At 46.4% G+C, this 23,142-nt stretch overlaps 1 protein-coding gene across 1 annotated transcript in view; it reads left to right on the top strand.

Moving 5' to 3' along the window:
* Positions 1–23,142, top strand: part of GXYLT2 (glucoside xylosyltransferase 2) — a 78,319-nt gene that overhangs the window by 49,741 nt on the left and 5,436 nt on the right. The window contains exons 4-5 of the mRNA XM_029052211.1: positions 11,756–12,007; positions 21,044–21,167. Coding sequence (XP_028908044.1) covers positions 11,756–12,007; positions 21,044–21,167 — 376 coding nt within the window. The remainder of the gene's footprint in view (positions 1–11,755; positions 12,008–21,043; positions 21,168–23,142) is intronic.

The following is a 23,142-nucleotide window of genomic DNA, read 5'->3' on the forward strand; positions in this document are numbered from 1 at the left end:
TGTCCCTCTGACATCTCAAACTTAACATGTCCAAAACAGAACTCCTCATATTCCCACCACTGTAGACAGCATCACCACCCTCCCTGTGTCACAAGTCCGTAACCTTGGTGTTATCCTCGACTCATTTCTCTCATTCGACCCACGTGTTCAGTCTGTCTCCAAATCCTGTCATTTGCACCTTCCCGGCATTGCTAAAAACTGCCCTTTCCTCTCCATCCAAACGGCTACAATGATAATCCAAGCATTTATCCTGTCCTGCCTTGATTACTTCATCAGCTTCCTTGCTAACCTCCCTGCCTCCTGCCTCTCCCCACTTCAATCCATTCATTCATTCAATAGTATTTATTGAGCGCTTACTATGTGCAGAGCACTGTACTAAGCGCTTGGAATGTACAAGTCGGCAACAGATAGAGACAGTCCCTGCCCTTTGACAAGTTTACAGTCTAATCGGGGGAGACAGGCAGACAAGAACAATGGCAATAAATAGAGTCAAGGGGAAGAACATCTCATAAAAACAATGGCAACTAAATAGAATCAGGGTGATGTACATCTCATTAAACAAAATAAATAGGGTAATAAAGGTATATACATTTGAGCGGACGAGTACAGTGCTGAGGGGGTGGGATGGGAGAGGGGGAGGAGGAGAGGGAAAGGGGGGAGAAGAAGGTTTAGCTGTGGAGAGGTGGGGGGGTAGAGGGAGCAGAGGGAAAAAGGGGGGAGCTCAGTCTGGGAAGGCCTCTTGGAGGAGGTGAGTTTTAAGTAGGGATTTGAAGAGGGGAAGAGAATTAGATTGTCGGAGGTGAGGAGGGAGGGCATTCCAGGACCGTGGGAGGACGTGGCCCAGGGGTCGACAGCGGGATAGGCGAGACCGAGGGACAGTGAGGAAGTGGGCGGCAGAGGAGCGGAGCGTGCGGAGTGGGCAGTAGAAAGAGAGAAGGGAGGAGAGGTAGGAAGGGGCAAGGTGATGGAGAGCCTAGAAGCCTAGAGTGAGGAGTTTTTGTTTGGAGTGGAGGTTGTTAGGCAACCACTGGAGGTGTTTAAGGAGGGGAGTGACATGCCCAGATCATTTCTGCAGGAAGATGAGCTGGGCAGCGGAGTGAAGAATAGACTGGAGCGGGGTGAGAGAGGAGGAAGGGAGATTAGAGAGAAGGCTGACACAGTAGTCTAGCCGGGATATAACAAGAGCCTGTAGCAGTAAGATAGCCATTTGGGTGGAGAGGAAAGGGCAGATCTTGGCGATATTGTAAAGGTGAGACCGGCAGGTCTTGGTAACGGATCAGATGTGTGGGGTGAATGAGAGAGACGAGTCAAAGATGACACTCTCTGCTGCCTGAATCATTTTCCTGTGAAATCATTCATTCAGTCGTATTTATTGAGCCCTTACTGTGTGCAGAGCACTGTACTAAGTACTTAGCACTGTATTAATCATTCAGTCCATGTCTCCCCACTCCTCAAGAACCTCCAATGGTTTCCCATCCACCTCCCCACCAAACAGAAATTCCTTACCTTAGGCATTAAAGCCTTCAATCACCTTGCCCCCTCTTACCTCGCCTCCCTGATTTCCTACTCCAACCCAGCCCGCACACTTTGCTTCTCTAACGCCAACCAACTTACTGTACCTTGATCTCATCTCTCTCGCTGCTGACCCCTCGTCCACATCCTGCTTCTGGCCTGGAACACATTTCCTCCAAGAGGCCTTTCCAGACTGAGCCCTCATTTCCTCTTCTCCCATTCTCTTCCGCGTTGCCCTGGCATTTGGATCTGCACCCTTTATTCACTCTCCCTCTGCCCCTAGCACTCACGTAGATATCCGTAAATGAATTTATTCATTCAGATTAATGTCCGCCTCCCCCTCAAGATTGTAAGCTTGCTGGGGCAGGGAACGTATCTACCCACTCTGTTGTATTGCACCTTCCCAAGTGCTTAGTACAGTGCTCTGCACACAGTAAGTGTTCAATAAATATGACTGATTGATTGATTTGAGGCAAACCTTTCATTTTGGGTGAATTCTTTATCTGGCACAATTGATTGGCTTGTGCCTTTTCCATGTATTCAAATGCTGAGCTGCGTTTTTCTGCGGAAGGCCGTGGCTGTCTGATTAATAATTGAATATTCATTAAATGTTGCTCTTTGATTCGTTGTTAAGATGGATTTCCTTAAATACAGATTCGGGGTAAGCAGTTAGGCATGCATGTTCCCTTCCATCAGAGAGGCCGCAGGCAGCTGGAAGCATTCTGCACAGCCTGGCTGCGGTTGACTCAGACTGCATAGCTTAGGAGTACAGCGGTCTGGCCAAAGTCTCCGAGCTCTGGTCCCCCATGAACGAACCCACGGGCTGGCTCTGAGTAACCGACAACACCCCACGAGGTACCCTGAAAAAGGAAAGGCCCTGGATCAGGCAGACTTCTCCAGAGTGTTTTCCCCTTCCACTATTCAGCTGCAGCTGAAGGAAGGCAGATTTTGGTTTAAAGGTAGGAGGTTTTTGCTCTACACTTCTCAATACTATGTAGCATTTAAAATGTCTCAGTGAAGTCTACAAGCCCACTGGGTGGCAAGGGTCCTCAGAATCCAGCACCCTTCTCAGAATTCAAGAGGTCAGAGAAAGACAAGTAGACATGCCAGGAAAGTCAACTCATTCCCCCCAAGGAACACTTTAGCCTCACATACCCAGGGAGACACCTGCCCAGCCTGTCCTTACGCATATGCAGGGAGACAAAGTCTGTAAAATAAGGCAAGGGAGATTCACCCAATGCCCACTCGATACACTATTAAATTCAAGTTAAAAAAAGAAAGAGATGATATATATTTCAAATCTGAGAACAGGACTTAACCACAATTTCCCATTGAGAAGACACAGCAGTTGTTAGCTAAGCACACAGCTACTAGAGGAGGTTTTACTTTTTTCGTTTACTCTGGTCAAATGAATTAAACAGCCAAGACAAGAGGCGTTAATGTAAACTTGAATTTTTTACAAACAAAAAGTATTTTCAAGTCTTGTTTACCTGAAGCCCTAATGCTATTTAACAGGGAAGACCACTATGAAAATTTTATGTCAAATAACCCTTAAACAACAATAATCCAAAGGATTTAAGATTCTTTGGATTTTTACTCTTTTAGCTTTCACTTCAGAATTATTCACTCAACAAAGCAAGATTTAGCGGTTATGACTTGACTGGAGAATTTACTCCCTCCATCACTGCCAGTTACCAAAAATTGAAGTACCCAAAATAAATCAAGCTGAATAGAGAACCATTTCTTGGTTATGTAATGATCCAAATTCCAAAGTGAAAAGTAAGCTTTTTTAAAACCTGCAATTTTCTACTTTTAACTAGAGGCTAACATTGAACATGTAAATATTAGGTTAAAAAACCCCAAAAAACTAAAATTACATCAGACATCTTCTTAGAAATGTTATAGTGAACAAGGTCTTGGTTAACAAAAACTCACACTTGAAAAAGAAATCTACATTTCTGCCCTACTTCAAGATAGAAGCGTTTTCCTGTTGTTTCTGTTTTAGACATGCAGATGTTTCAGATCATTCAAATACATATCACATGTAATAAACTTACCTGACTGCCACACTGGGGCTAAAAATAATTGGCAGATAAATAAGCTTGTATAACTGGTCATTTGGTGACTAGAAGGTCAATTTGGCAATTCAGTGGCATGATTTGTACCAACTGCTGTTGTTTTTTTCACCATATTTACGTTGAATTTCTGCAGTCTCATCTATTTCATGCACATGCATTAGAGACTAATTCTGCCTACTGAATCATTAAAAACTTCCTCTGAATACATTCATGTTATGGACCGAAGCCAGGAACATGGTAATTTAAAATGAAGTATTGGAGTAAACACTCCTTCTTAGTTCATTTTAGGCTAAACTGTTTAACAGGCAACCAGATATTTTGTACTATTCCTTCTATTATCAAATTGAATTTCAGAAGAAAAAATAAATCCAGTGACAGTGATATCGAAGCGTATTTGTAATGAACGTCACATTTAAGGGCATAAAATCCAATTCTGAAAATATATTTCTGAGTGGAAATATTTTAATGTAATAATTTCAACCTTTTTGAACGTCCACCAATTTAAAGGGTTTTTTTTCCCCATACACTGTGATGATTAAACAAGGAAAAACTATTTTCAGTGGTTGCTATTGCAATTATTTTATGTTTGCTAAAGCCTGTATTCCTATAATAGGCCTGAAAAACAAGAAGCTGTATAGTGGATGCCTATTCGTTAACACCATCCAATGCAGTCTTCTCTACAGCCAAAAAAATCACTCCCGGGAAGTTACCAATGCAGAAGCTTTCCACACATAGGTAAGGCCAGGTAGATAATTAAACAATTCCAAACACAGAACACCCATTAGAAAACATACAATCACAATAAAAAGAAAATATAAACAATCATTATAGCCAAATAAAACCAACAACGATACAATACAATCAGTGCTTCCCAGTGAAACAGAAAGCCCCGTAATTCTGAGAATTAGGTTGCCCATAACCAGATCCACTATCCAGAGCACACTGAAATGCCTATCAGATAAAGTGCATAGAGAATAAATAATAGGCTCCCCTGGGTAGGAAAGGGATAAATGCAACATTTTAAGACAATGAAGGTAAAGAGAGCAAATCCCGAGTCTCAAAAATAATCAGATTATAAGATGCATAGAAACCGATGCTAGGTCTTAGTAGAGCAAATTAAAATTTGTGATTCAAGGGGACTAATTGAAGATTTTAACTTTAAAAATCAAGAATCTTTCTTTTTTTTTACCTTAAATTCCAAAGTTGATACTCTATAGGCCTTAATCATTGGAAAGAAAAAATAGTTGGCAACTCACATTGTCTCCCCAGTTTTGGCTACATGACAAAGAAACCGATCCAACACTGGATGTGCGGCATTTTTTCCTTCTCAAAATCTTTCAGCACCTCCTCATGCAAAGCAGCTGTAGGAAATGATGCCTTGTACTTTTCAGGAATGTGAGTTTTTCGGATTTTTGCTCTTTCAGAGTGTAAGCTCCTTGTGGGCAGGGAATGTGTCGTTTGTTTTGGAATTCCCAAACAGAAGTATAGTGGATTGCATCCGGGGTTGGGGGGAGGCTGGAGGGCCCTCAATAAATGCTATTGCTGCTGTTACTAATATTGCAGAAATTTTTTTTACCGCCCTTCAGAAAATAAGTAGTTCAATCCTTGCTGCCACATTTATGAGCTGGTCTTTCCCCCAAACATTTTCCATTTGAAGAGAACAAAGATTTTCTTTCAATCTTAGCATCACTAAATGTGAGTTTGTTGAACAGCTAATTTTACATGCTTTTGGTAATTTTTTTCTTCGGATTTTCACTAGCTTACAATTACTGTTGGTGTTCTGACATGAGGTTCTATTGGTAATGACATAATCTGAAACAGCAAGTTCACTATTTTTTTTTTTTTACAATTTATTAGTCCGAAAGACACATCCATGTTAACCTACTGTGGTAAGGAGTTTTGTTATGAAAATGGGTACAAAAAAGATTTTAAGAGGTAGATTTCAGCATAAAACAGTTCAGATTGCAGGTGTGGGAAGAATAAGGCATATTGGTTTGCCCACTAAACTCTTCATTTTATTTCCCCTGTGAGGGGTTTTAATATGTGTTGAAATACCACATTTGCAATATTTCCAATGGGTTTCTAATTATGGGAAGTTATTTTTGCCTATGAGCAATGTAAATACTTAGAAAGGCATAGGTCCACTATTAAGAGCACAGGGTCCTACTTGGGAATGTGAGTGCCACAAATCAGGTTGAGACCCTAGCACCTTTTCTGTTCTAGTGATCTTTTTGAGAAACAGTGTAGCCTAGTAGAAAGAACACGGGATTGAGACACAGGAAACCTGGGTTCTGATCCCAGCTCTGCCACTTGCTGTCTGTTTGACTTTGGGCAATCGCTTCACTTCTCTGGACTGCAGTTTCCTCCTCTGTAAAATGGGAGATGAATTACCTGTTTGCCCTGTGAGCCTCATGTGGGACAGTGATTGTGTCTGATTTGAGAAGCGGCACGGTCTAATAATAATAATAATATTTAGGGTATTTGTTAAGCCACTTTCTATATGCCAGGCTCTAAGCACTGGGGTAGGTACAAGGTAGGTTGTCCCACGTGGGGTTCACAATCTTAATCCCCATTTTCCAGATGAGGTAACTGAGGCCCAGAGAAGTGAAGTGACTTGCCCAAGGTTACACAGCGGACAAGTGACGGAGCCAAAATTAGGACCCATGACCTTCTGACTCCCAGGCCCGTGCTCTATCCACTACGCCATGCTGCTTCTCTAAGGGAAAGAGCACAGGCCTGGGGGTCCGAAGACCTGTGTTCTCATCCCGGCTCCCCGCTTGTCTGCTGTGAGACCTTATGCAACTCATTCAACTTCTCTGAGCCTCAGTTACCTCATCTGGAAAATGGGGATTAAGACAGAACCCTGTGTGGAACAGGGACGGTGTCTTCTGTTTGTATCTACCCCAGTGCTTAGTACAGTGCCTGGCACCTAGTAAATACTTAACAAATATAATTATTCTTATTGTTATTATCATAGCTATACCCAGTGCATAGCACAGCGCTTGGCAATCAATCGATCATGGGAATTTATTGAGTGCTTACTATGTGCACAACACTATACTAAGTGCTTGGGAAACTACACTGCAACACAGTTGGTTGACACATTCCCTGCCCACGAGGAGTTTAATCTAGAGGGGGAGATAGCCATTAAGATCAATTATGTATTCATTCATTCAGTCGTATTTATTGAGCACTTCCTGGGTGCAGAGCACTGTACTAAGCGCTTGGAAAGTACAATTCAGCAATAAAGAGAGACGATCCCTGCCCATGTGTGGCTAAGGGAGAGGGAATAGGAGAAATGGCGGCTTAGTCGGGGAAGGCCTCTTGAGGGAGGTGTGATTTTAATAAGGCTTTGAGGTGGGGAGAGTGATGGTTCATCATATATGAAAGGGGAGGGAGTTCTGGGCCAGAGGGAGGACATAGGCAAGTGGTCGGCCATGAGATATTCGAGATTAGGGTACAGTGAATAGATTGACATTGAAGGCACAAAGTGTGGGGGTGAATGCCTAACAAATACCACAATTATTAATATTATTGTGATCTCGAACACCCATGGAGTTAGTACTTGCCAACTTCCCAGGAACATCTTCCTACCAACCGGAGAATCCATCTCTACAACCATGTTTTCGGTGCAGTTTTGAAGATTCAGGGAACCTCCTTTTTTGTGGCTCTGTTTCTGAGAAGCCATTTTTCAGCCGCCTGGAAAGAGTTAATACGTGGGGATTCTGGCTTTCTATTCTCCTCCTTGGCTATTTGCCTCACCCCTGAACCTTATGCATTGTACCTAAACCAATTACTCCCCAGGGCCAGATTGCTAAGTGGTTACACAAGCAACTGAGGCAAGATTCAGGCTTCAATGTGTTAGAGATGCAAATCAGAGAAAAGTAGAACTAATAAGTAGGGGAAGAAAATAACTTTTACATCAGAGATTAAGAAAAGGCTACAGCCAGTGAGCCAGAGTTCAATCTTTTTAAACTGCAGCATGTAATTTCAGTCTGAGAATGCTCAAACATCTATTTTCAGATCACTATATTTAAGCTTTGTGAGGTAACCAGGCTAAAAGATGGAGTTCAAATATGATTTCATGTTTTCCGTAGCAGCTTTTTCATCCCTGGTTGTGGTAACATAATGAAGAATTGATTTAGTGTGTGGACACCAGGCAGTCTTTTAAAAATAGAAACACACACATGCACACTTCACAACTTTGTTTTTGAAGAGAATGCTGGGGGGCTTGCAGGGGGTGGGGCAGTGAGTGAGATGCCAGTGAGGCTAAAAAGACTTATGCCTCCCAAACAACCCATTGTGTGTCGTCTATGCCTAAAGACAGTTGTTTGTTATGCTGATACTTTTGCACATCTCAGGGTTTGTTGCTGTTTTTGAAACTCTTTCTCGGGTATCCTAATCTTTCCAAAAGCTTTACCTTGAGTGATCCCTCTCCTGATTGTCACAGATCACAGAGGTCTGACTGCTGCTGATCCCGCTATACTACATTGCTTTAGTATAGAGAAGCAGCGTGGCCTAGTGGATAGAGCACGGGCCTAGGAGTCAGAAGGACCTGGGTTCTAATCCTGGCTTCTCCAGGTGTCTGCAGTGTGACCTTGGGCAAGTCACTTCACTTCTCTGGGCCTCAGTTACCTCATTTGTAAAATAGGGATGAAGACTGTGAGCCCTGTGTGGGACTGAGACAGTGTCCAGCCTGATTCTCTTGTGACTACCCCAGCGCTTCGTACAATACTTGACATATAGAAAGTGCTTAACAAATACCACATTATTTTATACTCTTGGGTCTTGAAGTATTTATACACCCAGTTCTCCCATAATTGTGGGGATCGCATTCTTGACAAACCCCACATTAAGTAAAACCCACACTGTAGCACTCACCATACCAGACATTGCAGTGGGCTGTATCCAGATAGACTTGCACTGTCAGATGAATGTTGCCTAATTCCCGAACAGAATCCTGGCCAAAACACATTGTGAAAGTATGCGCTGTGGAGGAACTGGCTGTGTTGCCTTCCCTGCTGTATATGCCTCATTTCATTCCCCCCGCATTTCCCACCCGCTGAAGCTCTATCTCTCTTCCAAAGGGGTTTGTATGATTTTACAGACAAGAGGTCCATAATGGGTTTCTGGATTAAAAAAAAAATTTTTAATGGTATTTGTTAAGCTCTTACCATGTGCCAGGCACTGTACTGAGCGCTGGGGTAGTTAGGAGGCAATCAGGTTATTCACAGTCCCTGTCCTTTCCTCTTCTCCCACTCCCTTTATTCATCCCCCCTCCCAGCCCCACAACACTAAGCAGCATGGCTTAGTGGAAAGAGGCCCGGGCTTGGGAGTCAGAAGACGTGGGTTCTAATCCCGGCTCCGCCACTTGCCTGCTGTGTGACTTTGGGCAAGCCATGTAACTTGTCTGTGCCTCAGTTACCTCATCTGTAAAATGGGAATTAAGTCTGTGAGCCCCACGTGGGATGACCTGATGACCTTGTATCTACCCCAGCGCTTAGAACAGTGCTTGGCACATAGTAAGCGCTAAACAGATACCATTATAATTATTATTATTATATCTGTAATTTATTTATTTCTATTAATGTCTGTCTCCCCCTCTAGACTGTTAGCTCGTTGCGGGCAGGGAGTGTGTCTGTTTATTGTTACATTGTACTCTCCCAAGCGCTTAATACAGTGCTCTGCACCCAGTAAGCACACAATAAATACGACAGAATGAATCCCACATTCATTCATTCATTCAATAGTATTTATTGAGCACTTACTATGTGCAGAGCACTGTACTAAGCGCTTGGGATGAACAAGTCGGCAACAGATAGAGACAGTCCCTGCCGTTTGACGGGCTTACAGTCTAATTGGGGGAGACGGACAGACAAGAACAATGGCAATAAATAGAGTCAAGGGGAAGATCATCTCGAAAAACAATGGCAACTAAATAGAATCAAGGCAATGTACAATTCATTAACAAAATAAATAGGGTAACGAAAATATATACAGTTGAGCGGACGAGTACAGTGCTGTGGGGATGGGAAGGGAGAGGTGGAGGAGCAGAGGGAAAAGGGGAAAAAGAGGGTTAAGCTGCGGAGAGGTAAAGGGGGGATGGCAGAGGGAGTAGAGGGAGAAGAGGAGCTCAGTCTGGGAAGGCCTCTTGGAGGAGGTGAGTTTTAAGTAAGGTTTTGAAGAGGGAAAGAGAATCAGTTTGGCGGAGGTGAGGAGGGAGGGCGTTCCAGGACCGCGGGAGGACGTGACCCAGGGGTCGACGGCGGGATAGGCGAGACCGAGGGATGGTGAGGAGGTGGGCGGCAGAGGAGCGGAGCGTGCGGGGTGGGCGGTAGAAAGAGAGAAGGGAGGAGAGGTAGGAAGGGGCAAGGTGATGGAGAGCCTTGAAGCCTAGAGTGAGGAGTTTTTGTTTGGAGCGGAGGTTGATAGGCAACCACTGGAGTTGTTTAAGAAGGGGAGTGACATGCCCAGATCGTTTCTGCAGGAAGATGAGCCGGGCAGCGGAGTGAAGAATAGACTGGAGCGGGGCGAGAGAGGAGGAAGGGAGGTCAGAGAGAAGGCTGACACAGTAGTCTAGCCGGGATATAATGAGAGCCCGTAACAGTATGGTAGCTGTTTGGGTGGAGAGGAAAGGGCGGATCTTGGCGATATTGTAGAGGTGAAACCGGCAGGTCTTGGTAACGGATAGGATGTGTGGGGTGAACGAGAGAGACGAGTCAAGGATGACACCGAGATTGCGGGCCCGAGAGACGGGAAGGATGGTCGTGCCATCCACGGTGATAGAGAAGTCTGGGAGAGGACCGGGTTTGGGAGGGAAGATGAGGAGCTCAGTCTTGCTCATGTTGAGTTTTAGGTGGCGGGCCGACATCCAGGTGGAGACGTCCCGGAGGCAGGAGGAGATGCGAGCCCGAAGGGAGGGGGAGAGGACAGGGGCGGAGATGTAGATCTGCGTGTCATCTGCGTAGAGATGGTAGTCAAAGCCGTGAGAGCGAATGAGTTCACCGAGGGAGTGAGTGTAAATGGAGAACAGAAGAGGGCCAAGAACTGACCCTTGAGGAACTCCAACAGTTAAAGGATGGGAGGGGGAGGAGGCTCCAGCGAAGGAGACCGAGAATGACCGGCCAGAGAGGTAAGAGGAGAACCAGGAGAGGACAGAGTCCGAGAAGCCAAGGTGAGATAAGATATGGAGGAGGAGGGGATGGTCGACAGCCCACATGGGGCTGATAGTCTTACTCCCCATTTTCCAGATGAGATAACTGAAGCAGAGAGAAGTGAAGTGACTTGCCTGAGGTCACACAGCAGACAAGTGGTAGAGCTGGGGTAAAAACCCAGGTCTTCTGATTCCCAGGCCCGAGCTCTTTCCACTAGGCCACACTGCTTCTCCTTGGAATATGAGTGCCCCCTGAGGGACAGGGACTATCTAAAATAACAATATTGATGGGTCTCAAATCTGCCGTAACGCTTCAGTTTGGCATAGTGGAAAGAGCACGGGCTTGGGAGTCAGAGGTCATGGGTTTGAATCCTGGCTCCACCACTTTTCAGCTGTGTGACTTTGGACAAGTCACTTCACTTCTCTGTGCCTCAGTTACCTCATCTGTAAAATGGGGATTAAGACTGTGAGCCCCACGTGGGACAACCTGATAACCCTGTATCTACCCCAGCGCTTAGAACAGTGCTTGGCACATAATAAGCGCTTACTAAAATGCCATCATTATTACAGTGCCTGGCACATAGTAAGTGCTTAACGAATACCATTTAAAAAAAGAAAAGGCAGGAAGGGCAGGTGAAGGGGAGGACGGCTGCAGCTTGCCTTCCGGACATTGGGGTGCCCACTCCAAAGCCGAGGGAGCGTCTGGGCCTCAAGCTGCCGCTGCCTCTTTCTCCTGCAGTGCTGGAACAAGGCAGGATGTGAGTTCCGGTTAGGTGAGGGGCCTATGGGCCTTGCGTTCCGAAGCTATGGGGGCAGCCAGACTTCATTCTGTTGCTGCTTCTTCACCCTGCCGCGTTGGAACAAGAATCACGCATAGGGTCCTGGAGTCGGCTATCCTTGTCCCCTGTACCGTTGTGATTCGTGGGTCTATTTAAAGGACAGCTTTTACAGTGAAGTTTTATGGTCCGGTGTCAAATTCCAATTTCACCATTTAAAAATTTTTTTCTTAAAGGTGATTTTAAAGGATGTGGACTCTCTTCTCTACGTAGATACCGATGTTCTTTTTCTGAGGCCCTTAGATGATATCTGGAAATTCCTGAAGAAGTTCAATTCCACACAGCTTGCTGCCATGGCACCAGAGCATGAAATTCCGAAGATCGGTTGGTATAGCCGCTTTGCCCGTCACCCTTACTATGGAAGTACTGGAGTGAATTCAGGTGTCATGTTAATGAATTTAACACGCATAAGGAATACCCAGTTTAAGGTAAGAAAATAGACAATTACTCCAGAATCCAAAAGTTATTGATTACCATATTGGCCCGATTTTCACTTTTACAAAATAACCGTTTCTAACAATGGAGTGAGCTGATTGTCTTTTAAAGGTCATGAAGTGCATTCTTGTTCTAATTAGACATGCGATTATCTCTTTCTTGTAGAAGATGTCAGCATATTTTGTAATTGCTTTTATTTATTCTTTGACTCATAGATTTCCTTTACCTAGGACTAGCCAATTGCTTTTTCTACATTAGAAACCCAAATACAACCAAGAGGATAATTCCAGGAACTGGACCTTAATTAAAAAGCGAAGCCATGTGGCCTAGTGGAAAGAGCATGGCCCTTCGAGTCAGCGGACTTGGGTTCTAATCCCAGCTCTGCCACTTACCTAATGTGTCACTTTGGGCAAGTCACTTTACTTTTCTGTGCCTCAGTTTCTTCAATTGTAGAATGTGGATTCAATAGCTATTCTCCATTCCCACTTAGACTGCGAGCCCATGTGGGGCCTGATTAGCTTTTATCTACCTCAGTGCATAGAACAATGCTTGGTACATAATAAGCGCTTAACAGATATCGTAAAAAAAGTCCAATTAAGGGATGGTTCCCTGGAAATATTATATTTATTGTTTGGCATTAGGAATATAAAGAGTTAAAATATTTGGATCTCAATCATCCATTATAAGAATACTTTTCATCTTTCCACTCAAACCCTCTCTTCCCCATTGATTTTCCCGTCTCTGTTGAATGTAAGCTCACTGTGGGCAGGGAATGTGTCTGTTATATTGTACTCTCCCAAGCGCTCTGTGTTCTGTGCTCTGTGCAGTGCTCTGTGCACTGTAAGCTCTCAATAAATATGATTGATTAACTGATCATTAACAACACTACCATCCTCTCTGTCTTACAAGTCTACACTCTTGGCATTATCCTTGACTCATCTCTCTCCTTCAACCACATGTTCAGTCTGTCATCAAATCATGTCATTTCTTCCTTCCCAACAACTCCAGAATCTGCCTCTTCCTCTCCGTCCAAGCTTCTCCCATGTTGGTCCAAGCACTTGTCCTATCCCATCTCAACTACCGCATCAGCCTCTTCACTGACTTCCCTGCCTCCGGCCTCTCCCCCTAGAGCCCAGTGCGGCGTAGTGGATAGAGTCTGGGCCTGGGAGCCGGAAAGTCATGGGTTCTAATCCAGACTCTGCCACTCGTCTGCTGTGTGACCTTGGGCCCGGGCCTTGTCCGTAAAATGGGGATCGAGACCGTGAGCCCCACGGGGGACAAGGATTGTGTCCAACCGGATTTGCTTGTATCCACCCCAGCGCTTAGTACAGTGCCTGGCACTTAGTAAGTGCTTAATGAGTACCACGAGAAGCAGCATGGCTCAGTGGAAAGAGCCCGGGCTTTGGAGTCAGAGGTCATGAGTTCAAATCCCAGCTCTGCCACTTGCCAGCTGTGTGACTGTGGGCAAGTCGCTTCACTTCTCTGTGCCTCAGTTACCTCATCTGTAAAATGGGGATGAAGTCTGTGAGCCCCACGTGGGACAACCTGATTCCCCTGTGTCTACCCCAGCGCTTAGAACAGTGCTCTGCACATAGTAAGCACTTAACAAATACCATCATTATTATTATTATTATTACTCTGTTGCATATGTCATTTTTCTAAAATATCATTTTCTGCATTTCTCCCCGCTCCTTGAAAACCTCCAGTGGTTGCCCATCTATCTCTGCATAAGCTATCGGCTATGAGGCACTCAATCAGCTCTTCCTACTGCCTATCCTGGCTCCTCTCCCCATACAACTCAGCCCACACATTTGGCTCCTCTAAAGCCAACCTACTTACTGTGCCTAGATCTCATCTCTCTTAATAATGTTGGTATTTGTTAAGCGCTTACTATGTGCAGAGCACTGTTCTAAGCGCTGGGGTAGACACAGGGGAATCAGGTTGTCCCACAGTCTTCATCCCCATTTTACAGATGAGGTAACTGAGGCCCAGAGAAGTGAAGTGACTTGCCCACAGTCACACAGCTGGCAAGTGGGAGAGCTGGGATTTGAACTCATGACCTCTGACTCCAAAGCCCGGGCTTTTTCCACTGAGCCACGCTGCTTCTCTCTTGCCATCAACCCCTTGCTCATGCCCTCCCATCTGCCCAAAAGTCCCTCCACCTTCAAAGCCGACAGATCACCACTGCCCATCTTAATAATCAAAATTGTGGTATTAGTTAAGTGCTTAGTGTGTACCAGGCACTGTAATAATAATTATGGTTTTTGTCAAGCGCTTACTACGTGCCAAGCACTACTCTGCGCTCTGGTGTAGATACAAATTCTAGACTGTAAACCTGGTGTGGGCAGGGATTGCCTCTATTGCTGAATTGTACTTCTCCAAGTGCTCAGTACAGTGCTCTGCACCCAGTAAGCACTCAATAAATACAATTGAATGAATGAATGAAGTTAATGAGGTTGGACATAGTCCCACATGGAGCTCACACTCTTAATCCCCATTTTGCAGATGAAGTAATTGAGGCACAGAGAAGTGAAGTGACTTGCCCAAGGTCACATGGCAGACAAGTGGAGGAGCTGGCATTAAAACCCAGATCCTTCTGACTTCCAGGCCCGTGCTCTATCCACTAAACCATGGGGTAGATACAAGCAAATTGAGATAGCAGAGTCCCTGCCCCACATGGGGCTTACAGTCTTAATCCCTATTTTACAGACAGGATAACTAAGGCCCAGAGAAGTGAAGTGACTCGCCCGAGGTCATGTAGCAGACAAGTGGCAGAGCAAAGCCCTACTAAAATCATATCTCCTCCAGAAAGCCTTTCCTGACTAATCTCTTATCTCCCTACCCTATTTTCCCTCTCTTTTACCTTGTCTATGCATTTGGGCCCCTGCCTCTTAAGTACTCCGATGCTCACCCCATCCCCACAGTGCTTATGTACATAGTATTATACTCTGTTGCATCCCCTAACTGTAATTTAATTTAATGTCTCTCTCCCCCTCTAGGTTGTAAAAGCTCTTTGAGGGCAAGAACCACTGTCTACCACCTCTGTTTTATTGTACTCTCCCAAGCACATAATACTGCGCTCTGCATTCATTCAATTCAATAGTATTTATTGAGCGCTTACTATGTGCAGAGCACTGTACTAAGCGCTTGGGATGAACAAGTCGGCAACAGATAGAGACAGTCCCTGCCGTTTGACGGGCTTACAGTCTAATCGGGGGAGACGGACGGACAAGAACAATGGCAATAAACAGCGTCAAGGGGTAGAACATCTCGTAAAAACAATGGCAACTAAATAGAATCAAGGCGATGTACAATTCATTAACAAAATAAATAGGGTAACGAAAATATATACAGTTGAGCGGACGAGTACAGTGCTGTGGGGATGGGAAGGGAGAGGTGGAGGAGCAGAGGGAAAAGGGGAAAAAGAGGGTTAAGCTGCGGAGAGGTAAAGGGGGGATGGCAGAGGGAGTAGAGGGGGAAGAGGAGCTCAGTCTGGGAAGGCCTCTTGGAGGAGGTGAGTTTTAAGTAGGGTTTTGAAGAGGGAAAGAGAATCAGTTTTGGCGGAGGTGAGGAGGGAGGGCGTTCCAGGACCGCGGGAAGACGTGACCCAGGGGTCGACGGCGGGATAGGCGAGACTGAGGGACGGTGAGGAGGTGGGCGGCAGAGGAGCGGAGCATGCGGGGTGGGCGGTAGAAAGAGAGAAGGGAGGAGAGGTAGGAAGGGGCAAGGTGATGGAGAGCCTTGAAGCCTAGAGTGAGGAGTTTTTGTTTGGAGCGGAGGTCGATAGGCAACCACTGGAGTTGTTTAAGAAGGGGAGTGACATGCCCAGATCGTTTCTGCAGGAAGATGAGCCGGGCAGCGGAGTGAAGAATAGACCGGAGCGGGGCGAGAGAGGAGGAAGGGAGGTCAGAGAGAAGGCCGACACAGTAGTCTAGCCGGGATATAACGAGAGCCCGTAATAATAAGGTAGCCGTTTGGGTGGAGAGGAAAGGGCGGATTTTGGCGATACTGTAAAGGTGAAACCGGCAGGTCTTGGTAACGGATAGGATGTGTGGGGTGAACGAGAGGGACGAGTCAAGGATGACACCGAGATTGCGGGCCTGAGAGACGGGAAGGATGGTCGTGCCATCCACGGTGATAGAGAAGTCTGGGAGAGGACCGGGTTTGGGAGGGAAGATGAGGAGCTCAGTGTTGCTCATGTTGAGTTTAAGGTGGCGGGCCGACATCCAGGTGGAGACGTCCTGGAGGCAGGAGGAGATGCGAGCCCGAAGGGAGGGGGAGAGGACAGGGGCGGAGATGTAGATCTGCGTGTCATCTGCGTAGAGATGGTAGTCAAAGCCGTGAGAGCGAATGAGTTCACCGAGGGAGTGAGTGTAAATGGAGAACAGAAGAGGGCCAAGAACTGACCCTTGAGGAACTCCAACAGTTAAAGGATGGGAGGGGGAGGAGGCTCCAGCGAAGGAGACCGAGAATGACCGGCCAGAGAGGTAAGAGGAGAACCAGGAGAGGACAGAGTCCGTGAAGCCAAGGTGAGATAAGGTATGGAGGAGGAGGGGACGGTCGACAGTGTCAAAGGCAGCAGAGAGGTCAAGGAGGATTAGAATGGAGTAGGAGCCATTGGATTTGGCAAGAAGGAGGTCATGGGTGACCTTAGAGAGAGCAGTCTCGGTAGAGTGGAGGGGACGGAAGCCAGATTGGAGGGGGTCTAGGAGAGAATGGGAGTTAAGGAATTCTAGGCATCGATTGTAGACGACTCGTTCTAGGATTTTGGAAAGGAAGGGTAGTAGGGAGATAGGACGATAACTGGAGGGGGAAGTGGGGTCAAGAGCTGGTTTTTTTAGGATGGGGGAGACGTGGGCATGTTTGAAGGCAGAGGGGAAGGAGCCCTTGGAGATTGAGTGGTTAAAAATAGAAGCTAATGAAGGTAGGAGGGCAGGGGCGATGGTTTTAAGAAGGTGAGAGGGAATGGGGTCCGAGGCGCAGGTGGAGGGGGTGGCACTTGTGAGGAGGGAGGAGATCTCCTCTGAGGATACTGCAGGGAAGGATGGGAAAGTAGGGGAGGGGGTCGGTGGTGGGGAGGGGAGAGGCGGAGGGGTGACTTTGGGGAGCTCAGACCTGATCATGTTGATTTTCGTGAGGAAATAGGTGGCCAAATCATTGGGGGTGAGAGATGGGGGAGTGGGAGGAACAGGGGGCCTAAGGAGAGAGTTAAAGGTCCGGAACAATCGGCGGGGGTGACGGGCATGGGTGTCGATGAGGGAGGAGAAGAAGCTTTGCCTGGCAGAGGAGAAGGCCGAGTTAAGGCAGGAAAGGATAAATTTGAAGTGTGTGAGGTCGGCTTGGTGCTTGGACTTTCGCCAGCAGCGCTCGGCAGCTCGAGCATAGGAGCGTAGGAGGTGGACGGAAGAGGTGATCCAGGGCTGTCGGTTAGTGGAGCGAGAGCGGCGGAGGGAAAGGGGGGCGAGAGAGTCGAGATGAGTAGAGAGGGTGGAGTTGAGAGCGGAGACCTGATCGTCGAGAGTGGGAAGAGAGGACAGGGCGGCAAGGTGAGGAGAGATGCTATTGGAAAGACGGATGGGATCGAGAGAGCGGAGGTCTCTGTGGGGCAGTAGCGAAGATTTGCAGGGGGAGGGAGTGTGAGAGATGAGGCAGGTGAGAAGGTTATGGTCAGAGAGAGGGATTTCAGAGTTGGTGAGGGAGGAGATAGTGCAGCGGTAGGAGATGACGAGATCGAGGGTGTGACCGAGTCGGTGAGTGGGCGCGGTATGGTGGAGGAGGAGTTCGGCAGAGTCGAGGAGGGATAGCAGGCGGGCGGCAGAGGAGTCGTCGGGTACATCCATATGGATGTTCAAGTGTCCAAGGATCAGAGTGGGCAGAGAGAAGGAGAGAAGGAAGGTGAGAAAGGGGTCAAGGTGTTTGAAGAAGTCGGAGGTGGGACCGGGAGGGTGGTAGATGACGGCGACAAGTAACTGGAGTGGGTGGTAGAGGCGAATGATATGGGCTTCGAAGGAGGGGAAGGAGAGGGAGGAGGGAGGAGGGATAGTGCGGAAGCGACAATGGGGCGAGAGGAGGAAGCCGACGCTTCCTCCCTTACAGGTGAGTCTGGGGGAGTGGGAGAAGGAGAGGCCTCCGCTGGAGAGAGCGGCGGCGGAGACCGTGTCTTCGGGAGAGAGCCACGTTTCCGAAAGGGCGAGGAGGAGGAGAGAGCGGGAGAGGAAAAGGTCATGGATGAAAGGTAGCTTGCCTGTAATAGAGCGGGGGTTCCAGAGGCCACACTTGAAAGTAGCTGTGGGTGCAAGGGGGGGAGGGGGGGAGTAAGCGCTCAGTAGATGCCCTAGATTGATCAACTGGTTTTACCTGGTACTCTGAATGATATAAGGCACAGGTGATAATGGCATCCACTAAGCACTTACTATAGACTAAGAGCTGGAATAGCTACAAGGTTATCAAAAAGGACACAGCCCCTGTCCCATAGGTGCTTATCCCCATTTTTCAGATGAGGAAACTGAGGTCCAGAGGAGTTTCGTTAATTCAATTCAATCCTATCTACTGAGCACTCACTGTGTGCAGAGCACTGTACTAAGATTCCTGTTTACTTGTTTTGTTGTGTGTCTCCCCCCTTCTAGACCATGAGCCCATTGTGGGCAGGGATTGTCTCTCTTTTTTGCTAAATTGTACTTACAGTGCTCTGCACACAGTAAGCGCTCAATAAATATGATTGAATGAATGAACTGATGAATGAGAGTACAGTACAACAATAAACAGACACATTCCCTGCCCACAATGAGCTTACATTCTGGAGTTTGTAACTTGCCCAAAGTCACACAGCAGCCAGTGGCAGAACTGGGACTGGAACTCAGATCTTCTGATTCTCAGACTCGGAGGGAGGGGGAGGCTTTCCATCAGGCACACTGACTCCTCACAACCCGGGATTTCGAAATCCCACTGAGTTCAGACTGAATGGTGCTTTGTAGGCTTGTGAGTGTGCGGGAATGTGTGTGTGTGAACACAATGTGCCCTTTGTCATCCAAGAGGAGGAGAAAATGGGCTGTTGGTGAGTTACACCTCCAGAAAAACCCCTGTTAACCCCTGGGCCCTCAGAGACCAGCTCAGAGCTTGCAGAAGGATTCAGGGAGCCAAGAAGGTGATCTCAGTCTTCTCCGATAGATCCTGCGGAGAGGAAAAGAGCCCCACCCTGCCTGGAAATTCAGGGTGTGAAGGTTTTCACGGGCTTGTCGTTTTCAGAGGAAGCAACAAGATATGAATGTCAGGGACTCATCAGGACCCAGCCCCAGAAGGGAAGCTAATGCCAGATTTTGTATGACAAAGGGCCCTATTGGATAAGTGCAAAGGTTGTGTGTTAAGCCTCCGGTTTCTTTCTGGGCCTGGTTGCTTTTGAGAGGGAGCGGTCACAAGGGGGTTCTTTTCCGTCCTTTTGCTTAGAGCTGCTTTTTTTATGGTATTTAAGTGCTTATTATATGCCAGACACTGTACTGAGCTCGCTGTGGGCAGGGAATGTGTCTATTATTGTATCTTACTCTCCCAGGTGCTTAGTACAGTGCTCTGCACACGGTAAACGCTCAAGAAATACGATTGAATGAATGAATGAATGAATGAAGTGCTAGGGTAGCTTGGTCCCAGTCCATGAATGTCCGACATAGGCCTCGCAATCTTAATCTCCATTTTACAGCTGAGGTAACTGAGGCCAGAGAAGTGAAGTGACTTGCCTAAGGTCACACAGCCGACATGTGGTAGAGCTGGGATTAGATCCCAGATCCTTCTGATTCCCAGGCCCGGGGTCTCTCCGCTAAGCCACACCACTTCTCTGTTCTTCCTCTGTCTCTCACCTTCTGACTGTGGACATTCCCAAGGTTTTGCTCTGGGTCCTCTACTCTTCCTGCTTCACACCCACTTTCCGGGAAGCTCAGTTGCTCACACGGCTTCAGTTACCACCTTTACGCAGATGACCCTGAAATCTGTCTCTCTAGCCCTGACCTCTCATCTGAAATTTATTTAATTGTATTCATGCCCGTCTCCCCCTCTAGACTGTAAGCCCATTGTGGGCAGGGAATGTGTCTGCTTATTGTCATATTGTACTCTCCCAAGGCCTTAATACACAGTAAGCGCTCAATAAATACGTTCGAATGAATGAATGTGTTCCCTGCCAACAATGAGCCTACAGTTTAGGGAGGGAAATAGACATTAGAGGGTTTCCCCAGTTAAGCCCTCATTTCCTCTCCCCCCTCTTCCATGCACTTTTTGTTCCCTTTATTCACCCACCCTCAGTCCCACGGCACATAGCACTTAAGGGAAGCAGCACGGAATAGTGGATGGAGCCGAGGCCTGGGAGTCAGAGAGTCGTGGGTCCCAATCCCAGCTCTGCCACTTGTCTGCTGTGTGACCTCAGGCAGGAGAAGCAGCGTGGCTCGGTGGAAAGAGCACGGGCTTTGAAGTCAGAGGTCATGGGTTCGAATCCCGGCTCTGCCACTTGTCAGCTGTGTGACTGTGGGCAAGTCACTTCACTTCTCTGGGTCTCAGTTACCTCATCTGTAAAATGGGGATTAAGACTGTGAGCCCCACGTGGGACAACTTGATTCCCCTGTGTCTACCCCAGTGCTTAGAACAGTGCTCTGCACATAGTAAGCGCTTAACAAATACCAACGTTATTATTATTATTATTACTTCACTTCTCTAGGCCTTTGTTACCTCATCTGTGAAATGGGGATTGTGACTGTGAGCCCCCTATGGGACAAGGACTGTGTCCAACCCGATTTGCTTGTATCCACCCCAGCGCTTAGTACAGTGCCTGGCATGTAGCAAGTGCTTAACAAATACAGCAGTTATTATTATTATATGCATATCCATAATTTATTTCAATATCTGTCCTGTTCTTATTTTTCCTAGATCTTTAGATCAAGGATAGCCGTGCTCTTGGGTCAGTCCTCAGGGGCATGGATATAGGCCTGATTCTCTTTAATGTAACTGTATGCATCTAAGGTAGTGTTCTGACTTTTCTTTTTTTTTAACAGAATAGTATGATAGCAACTGGCTTGACGTGGGAGAATATGCTGTTCCCTCTGTACCAGAAATACAAGAATTTCATCACGTGGGGAGACCAGGATTTATTAAATATTATTTTTTACTTTAACCCAGGTATGTATATTTTTCTTTTTAGAATGTTATTTGGTTGCCTATATTAATTTAAAATCAAAGTGCTTTAACTGTCCACAGCATGTTATGTATTTTGATGGCCTTACCGTAAAAGCCGATATTGGCCAAAATGGCCAAATATTGGAAAACTCCATTCCTAGACTAAAGATTTCCTCATCAGAGGAGATCAGTCACGGCATTTGAGTTTGGGGCTGTTGGGTTTGCTCTTAGCCCAATTCTTCCAATCAATTAATCATTCAATAGTATGTAGTATCTAATGTAATAATAATAATAATGATGATGGCATTTGTTAAGCGCTTACTATGTGCCACTGGGATGGATACAAGCAAATTGGGTTGGACACAGTCCCTGTCTCACGTGGGGCCCACAGTCTCAATCCCCATTTGACAGATGAGGGAACAGAGGCCCAGAGAAGTGAAGTGATTTGCCCAAGGTCACACAGAAGACAAGTGGTGGAGCTGGGATTAGAACCCATGACCTTCTGACTCCCAGGCCCGGGCTCTAGCCACTACACCATTGCAGAGCACTGTAAGCATTCGGGAGCTAGATGACATCCTTGCCTTCGAGGAATTCACAGTATAGTTGGAGGAGCCAGATACAAAATAATTTACAGGGAATGTGTGTACCGACTCTGTTATATTGTTATGTCAAACTCTCCCAGGCGCTTAGTCCAGTGTTCTGCACACAGTAAGTGCTCGATAAATACGATCGATGGATTGTCAGAAAAAGAGCATGGAAAGATGGATAAATGGATTAGTAAGTGCTTAAGTAGTAGGGTGGGTAAGTCAATAAGTACAGATGTTCCAAGGCTGGTTGTGAGACCAAAGGGTGGTGGTGGTAGTTGGGAAGGTATAACCTGAGGAGAAGAAAAATCGACTAGGAAAAATCTCCTGGAGAGAAGAGATTGCAGAAAGGCTTTGAAATGGGGAGGGCTGCGGTCTGGTGTGTTTGAAGTTGGAGGGAGCCCCAGGCAGGGGAGGGGGCTTAAGCAAGGGATCGGCTTTAGGAGAAACAAGAATGAGGCTCAGTGGGTAGGTTCCCTTGAGGGAAAATGAAGAGTACAGCTAGCGTGGATAGGTAAGAGGGAGCAAGATGATGGAGTGCATTACAGACAGGGGTCTTAGAGTTGGCTTTCCCTGCTACACTGTAAGATCCTTGAGGTCAGGGATCATTTCTACTAACATGGTGGGTGGGAGGGAGGAAAAAGAGATGGTCTGATTATTTCCTGCTCTTCCTCTAGCCTGCGACTGAGGGAGAAAACATACTTAAAGCTGCCTTGAAAAAAAAAGAACCTTATGACTTGTAAACTCCTGGAGGGTGAGGATCATGTCCACTGATTTTATTGTCGTCTCCCAATTGTTTAATATAGTGCTCTTCCTAGAGTAAGCACTCAATAAATGCTATTGATTAGCCATCTGCCTGTTGCAGAGTGAGGTAATGGACTAGTAAGGGGAGAAAATTGGAGGCAGTGAGATCAGAGAGGAAGTTAATGTAACAGCCTAGTCAGGGTATGAGCAGCGCTTGAGCGAAGCACTTCTGAGTGTGACATTTGTTTTCATTTAGAACATCACAAGGTGCTGTAATTTGAAAAATAATTCCAGGCTGGGGTTTTGCCTCTTTTTAAGAGAGAAATCAAGAAAAGAGAAATGTCCAAGCAAGTAGGATTTAAAAATGACCAAGAGTGTAGTAGAATGATTTTTTGCTATCGTTTACTGTTTCGGGATTAGGAAAGTGATAGCCGAGGATTTAAAATGGTGTGGTCTGAAGTATTTTACAAAACTGGAAGGTTCCTGAGAAAATAAGTAGGTTAAACTGTAAGCTTTTTGATGGCAGGGAGTGTGTCTACCAACTCTGTTATATTGTACTCTCCCAAGTGATTAGTACAGTGCTCTGCACACAGTAAGTACTCAATAAATATGACTGATTGATTGGAAATATGGGATGCGTATATCTCTAT

This window comes from Ornithorhynchus anatinus, chromosome X1, assembly GCF_004115215.2.
Source record: "Ornithorhynchus anatinus isolate Pmale09 chromosome X1, mOrnAna1.pri.v4, whole genome shotgun sequence".
Taxonomy (NCBI): domain Eukaryota; kingdom Metazoa; phylum Chordata; class Mammalia; order Monotremata; family Ornithorhynchidae; genus Ornithorhynchus; species Ornithorhynchus anatinus.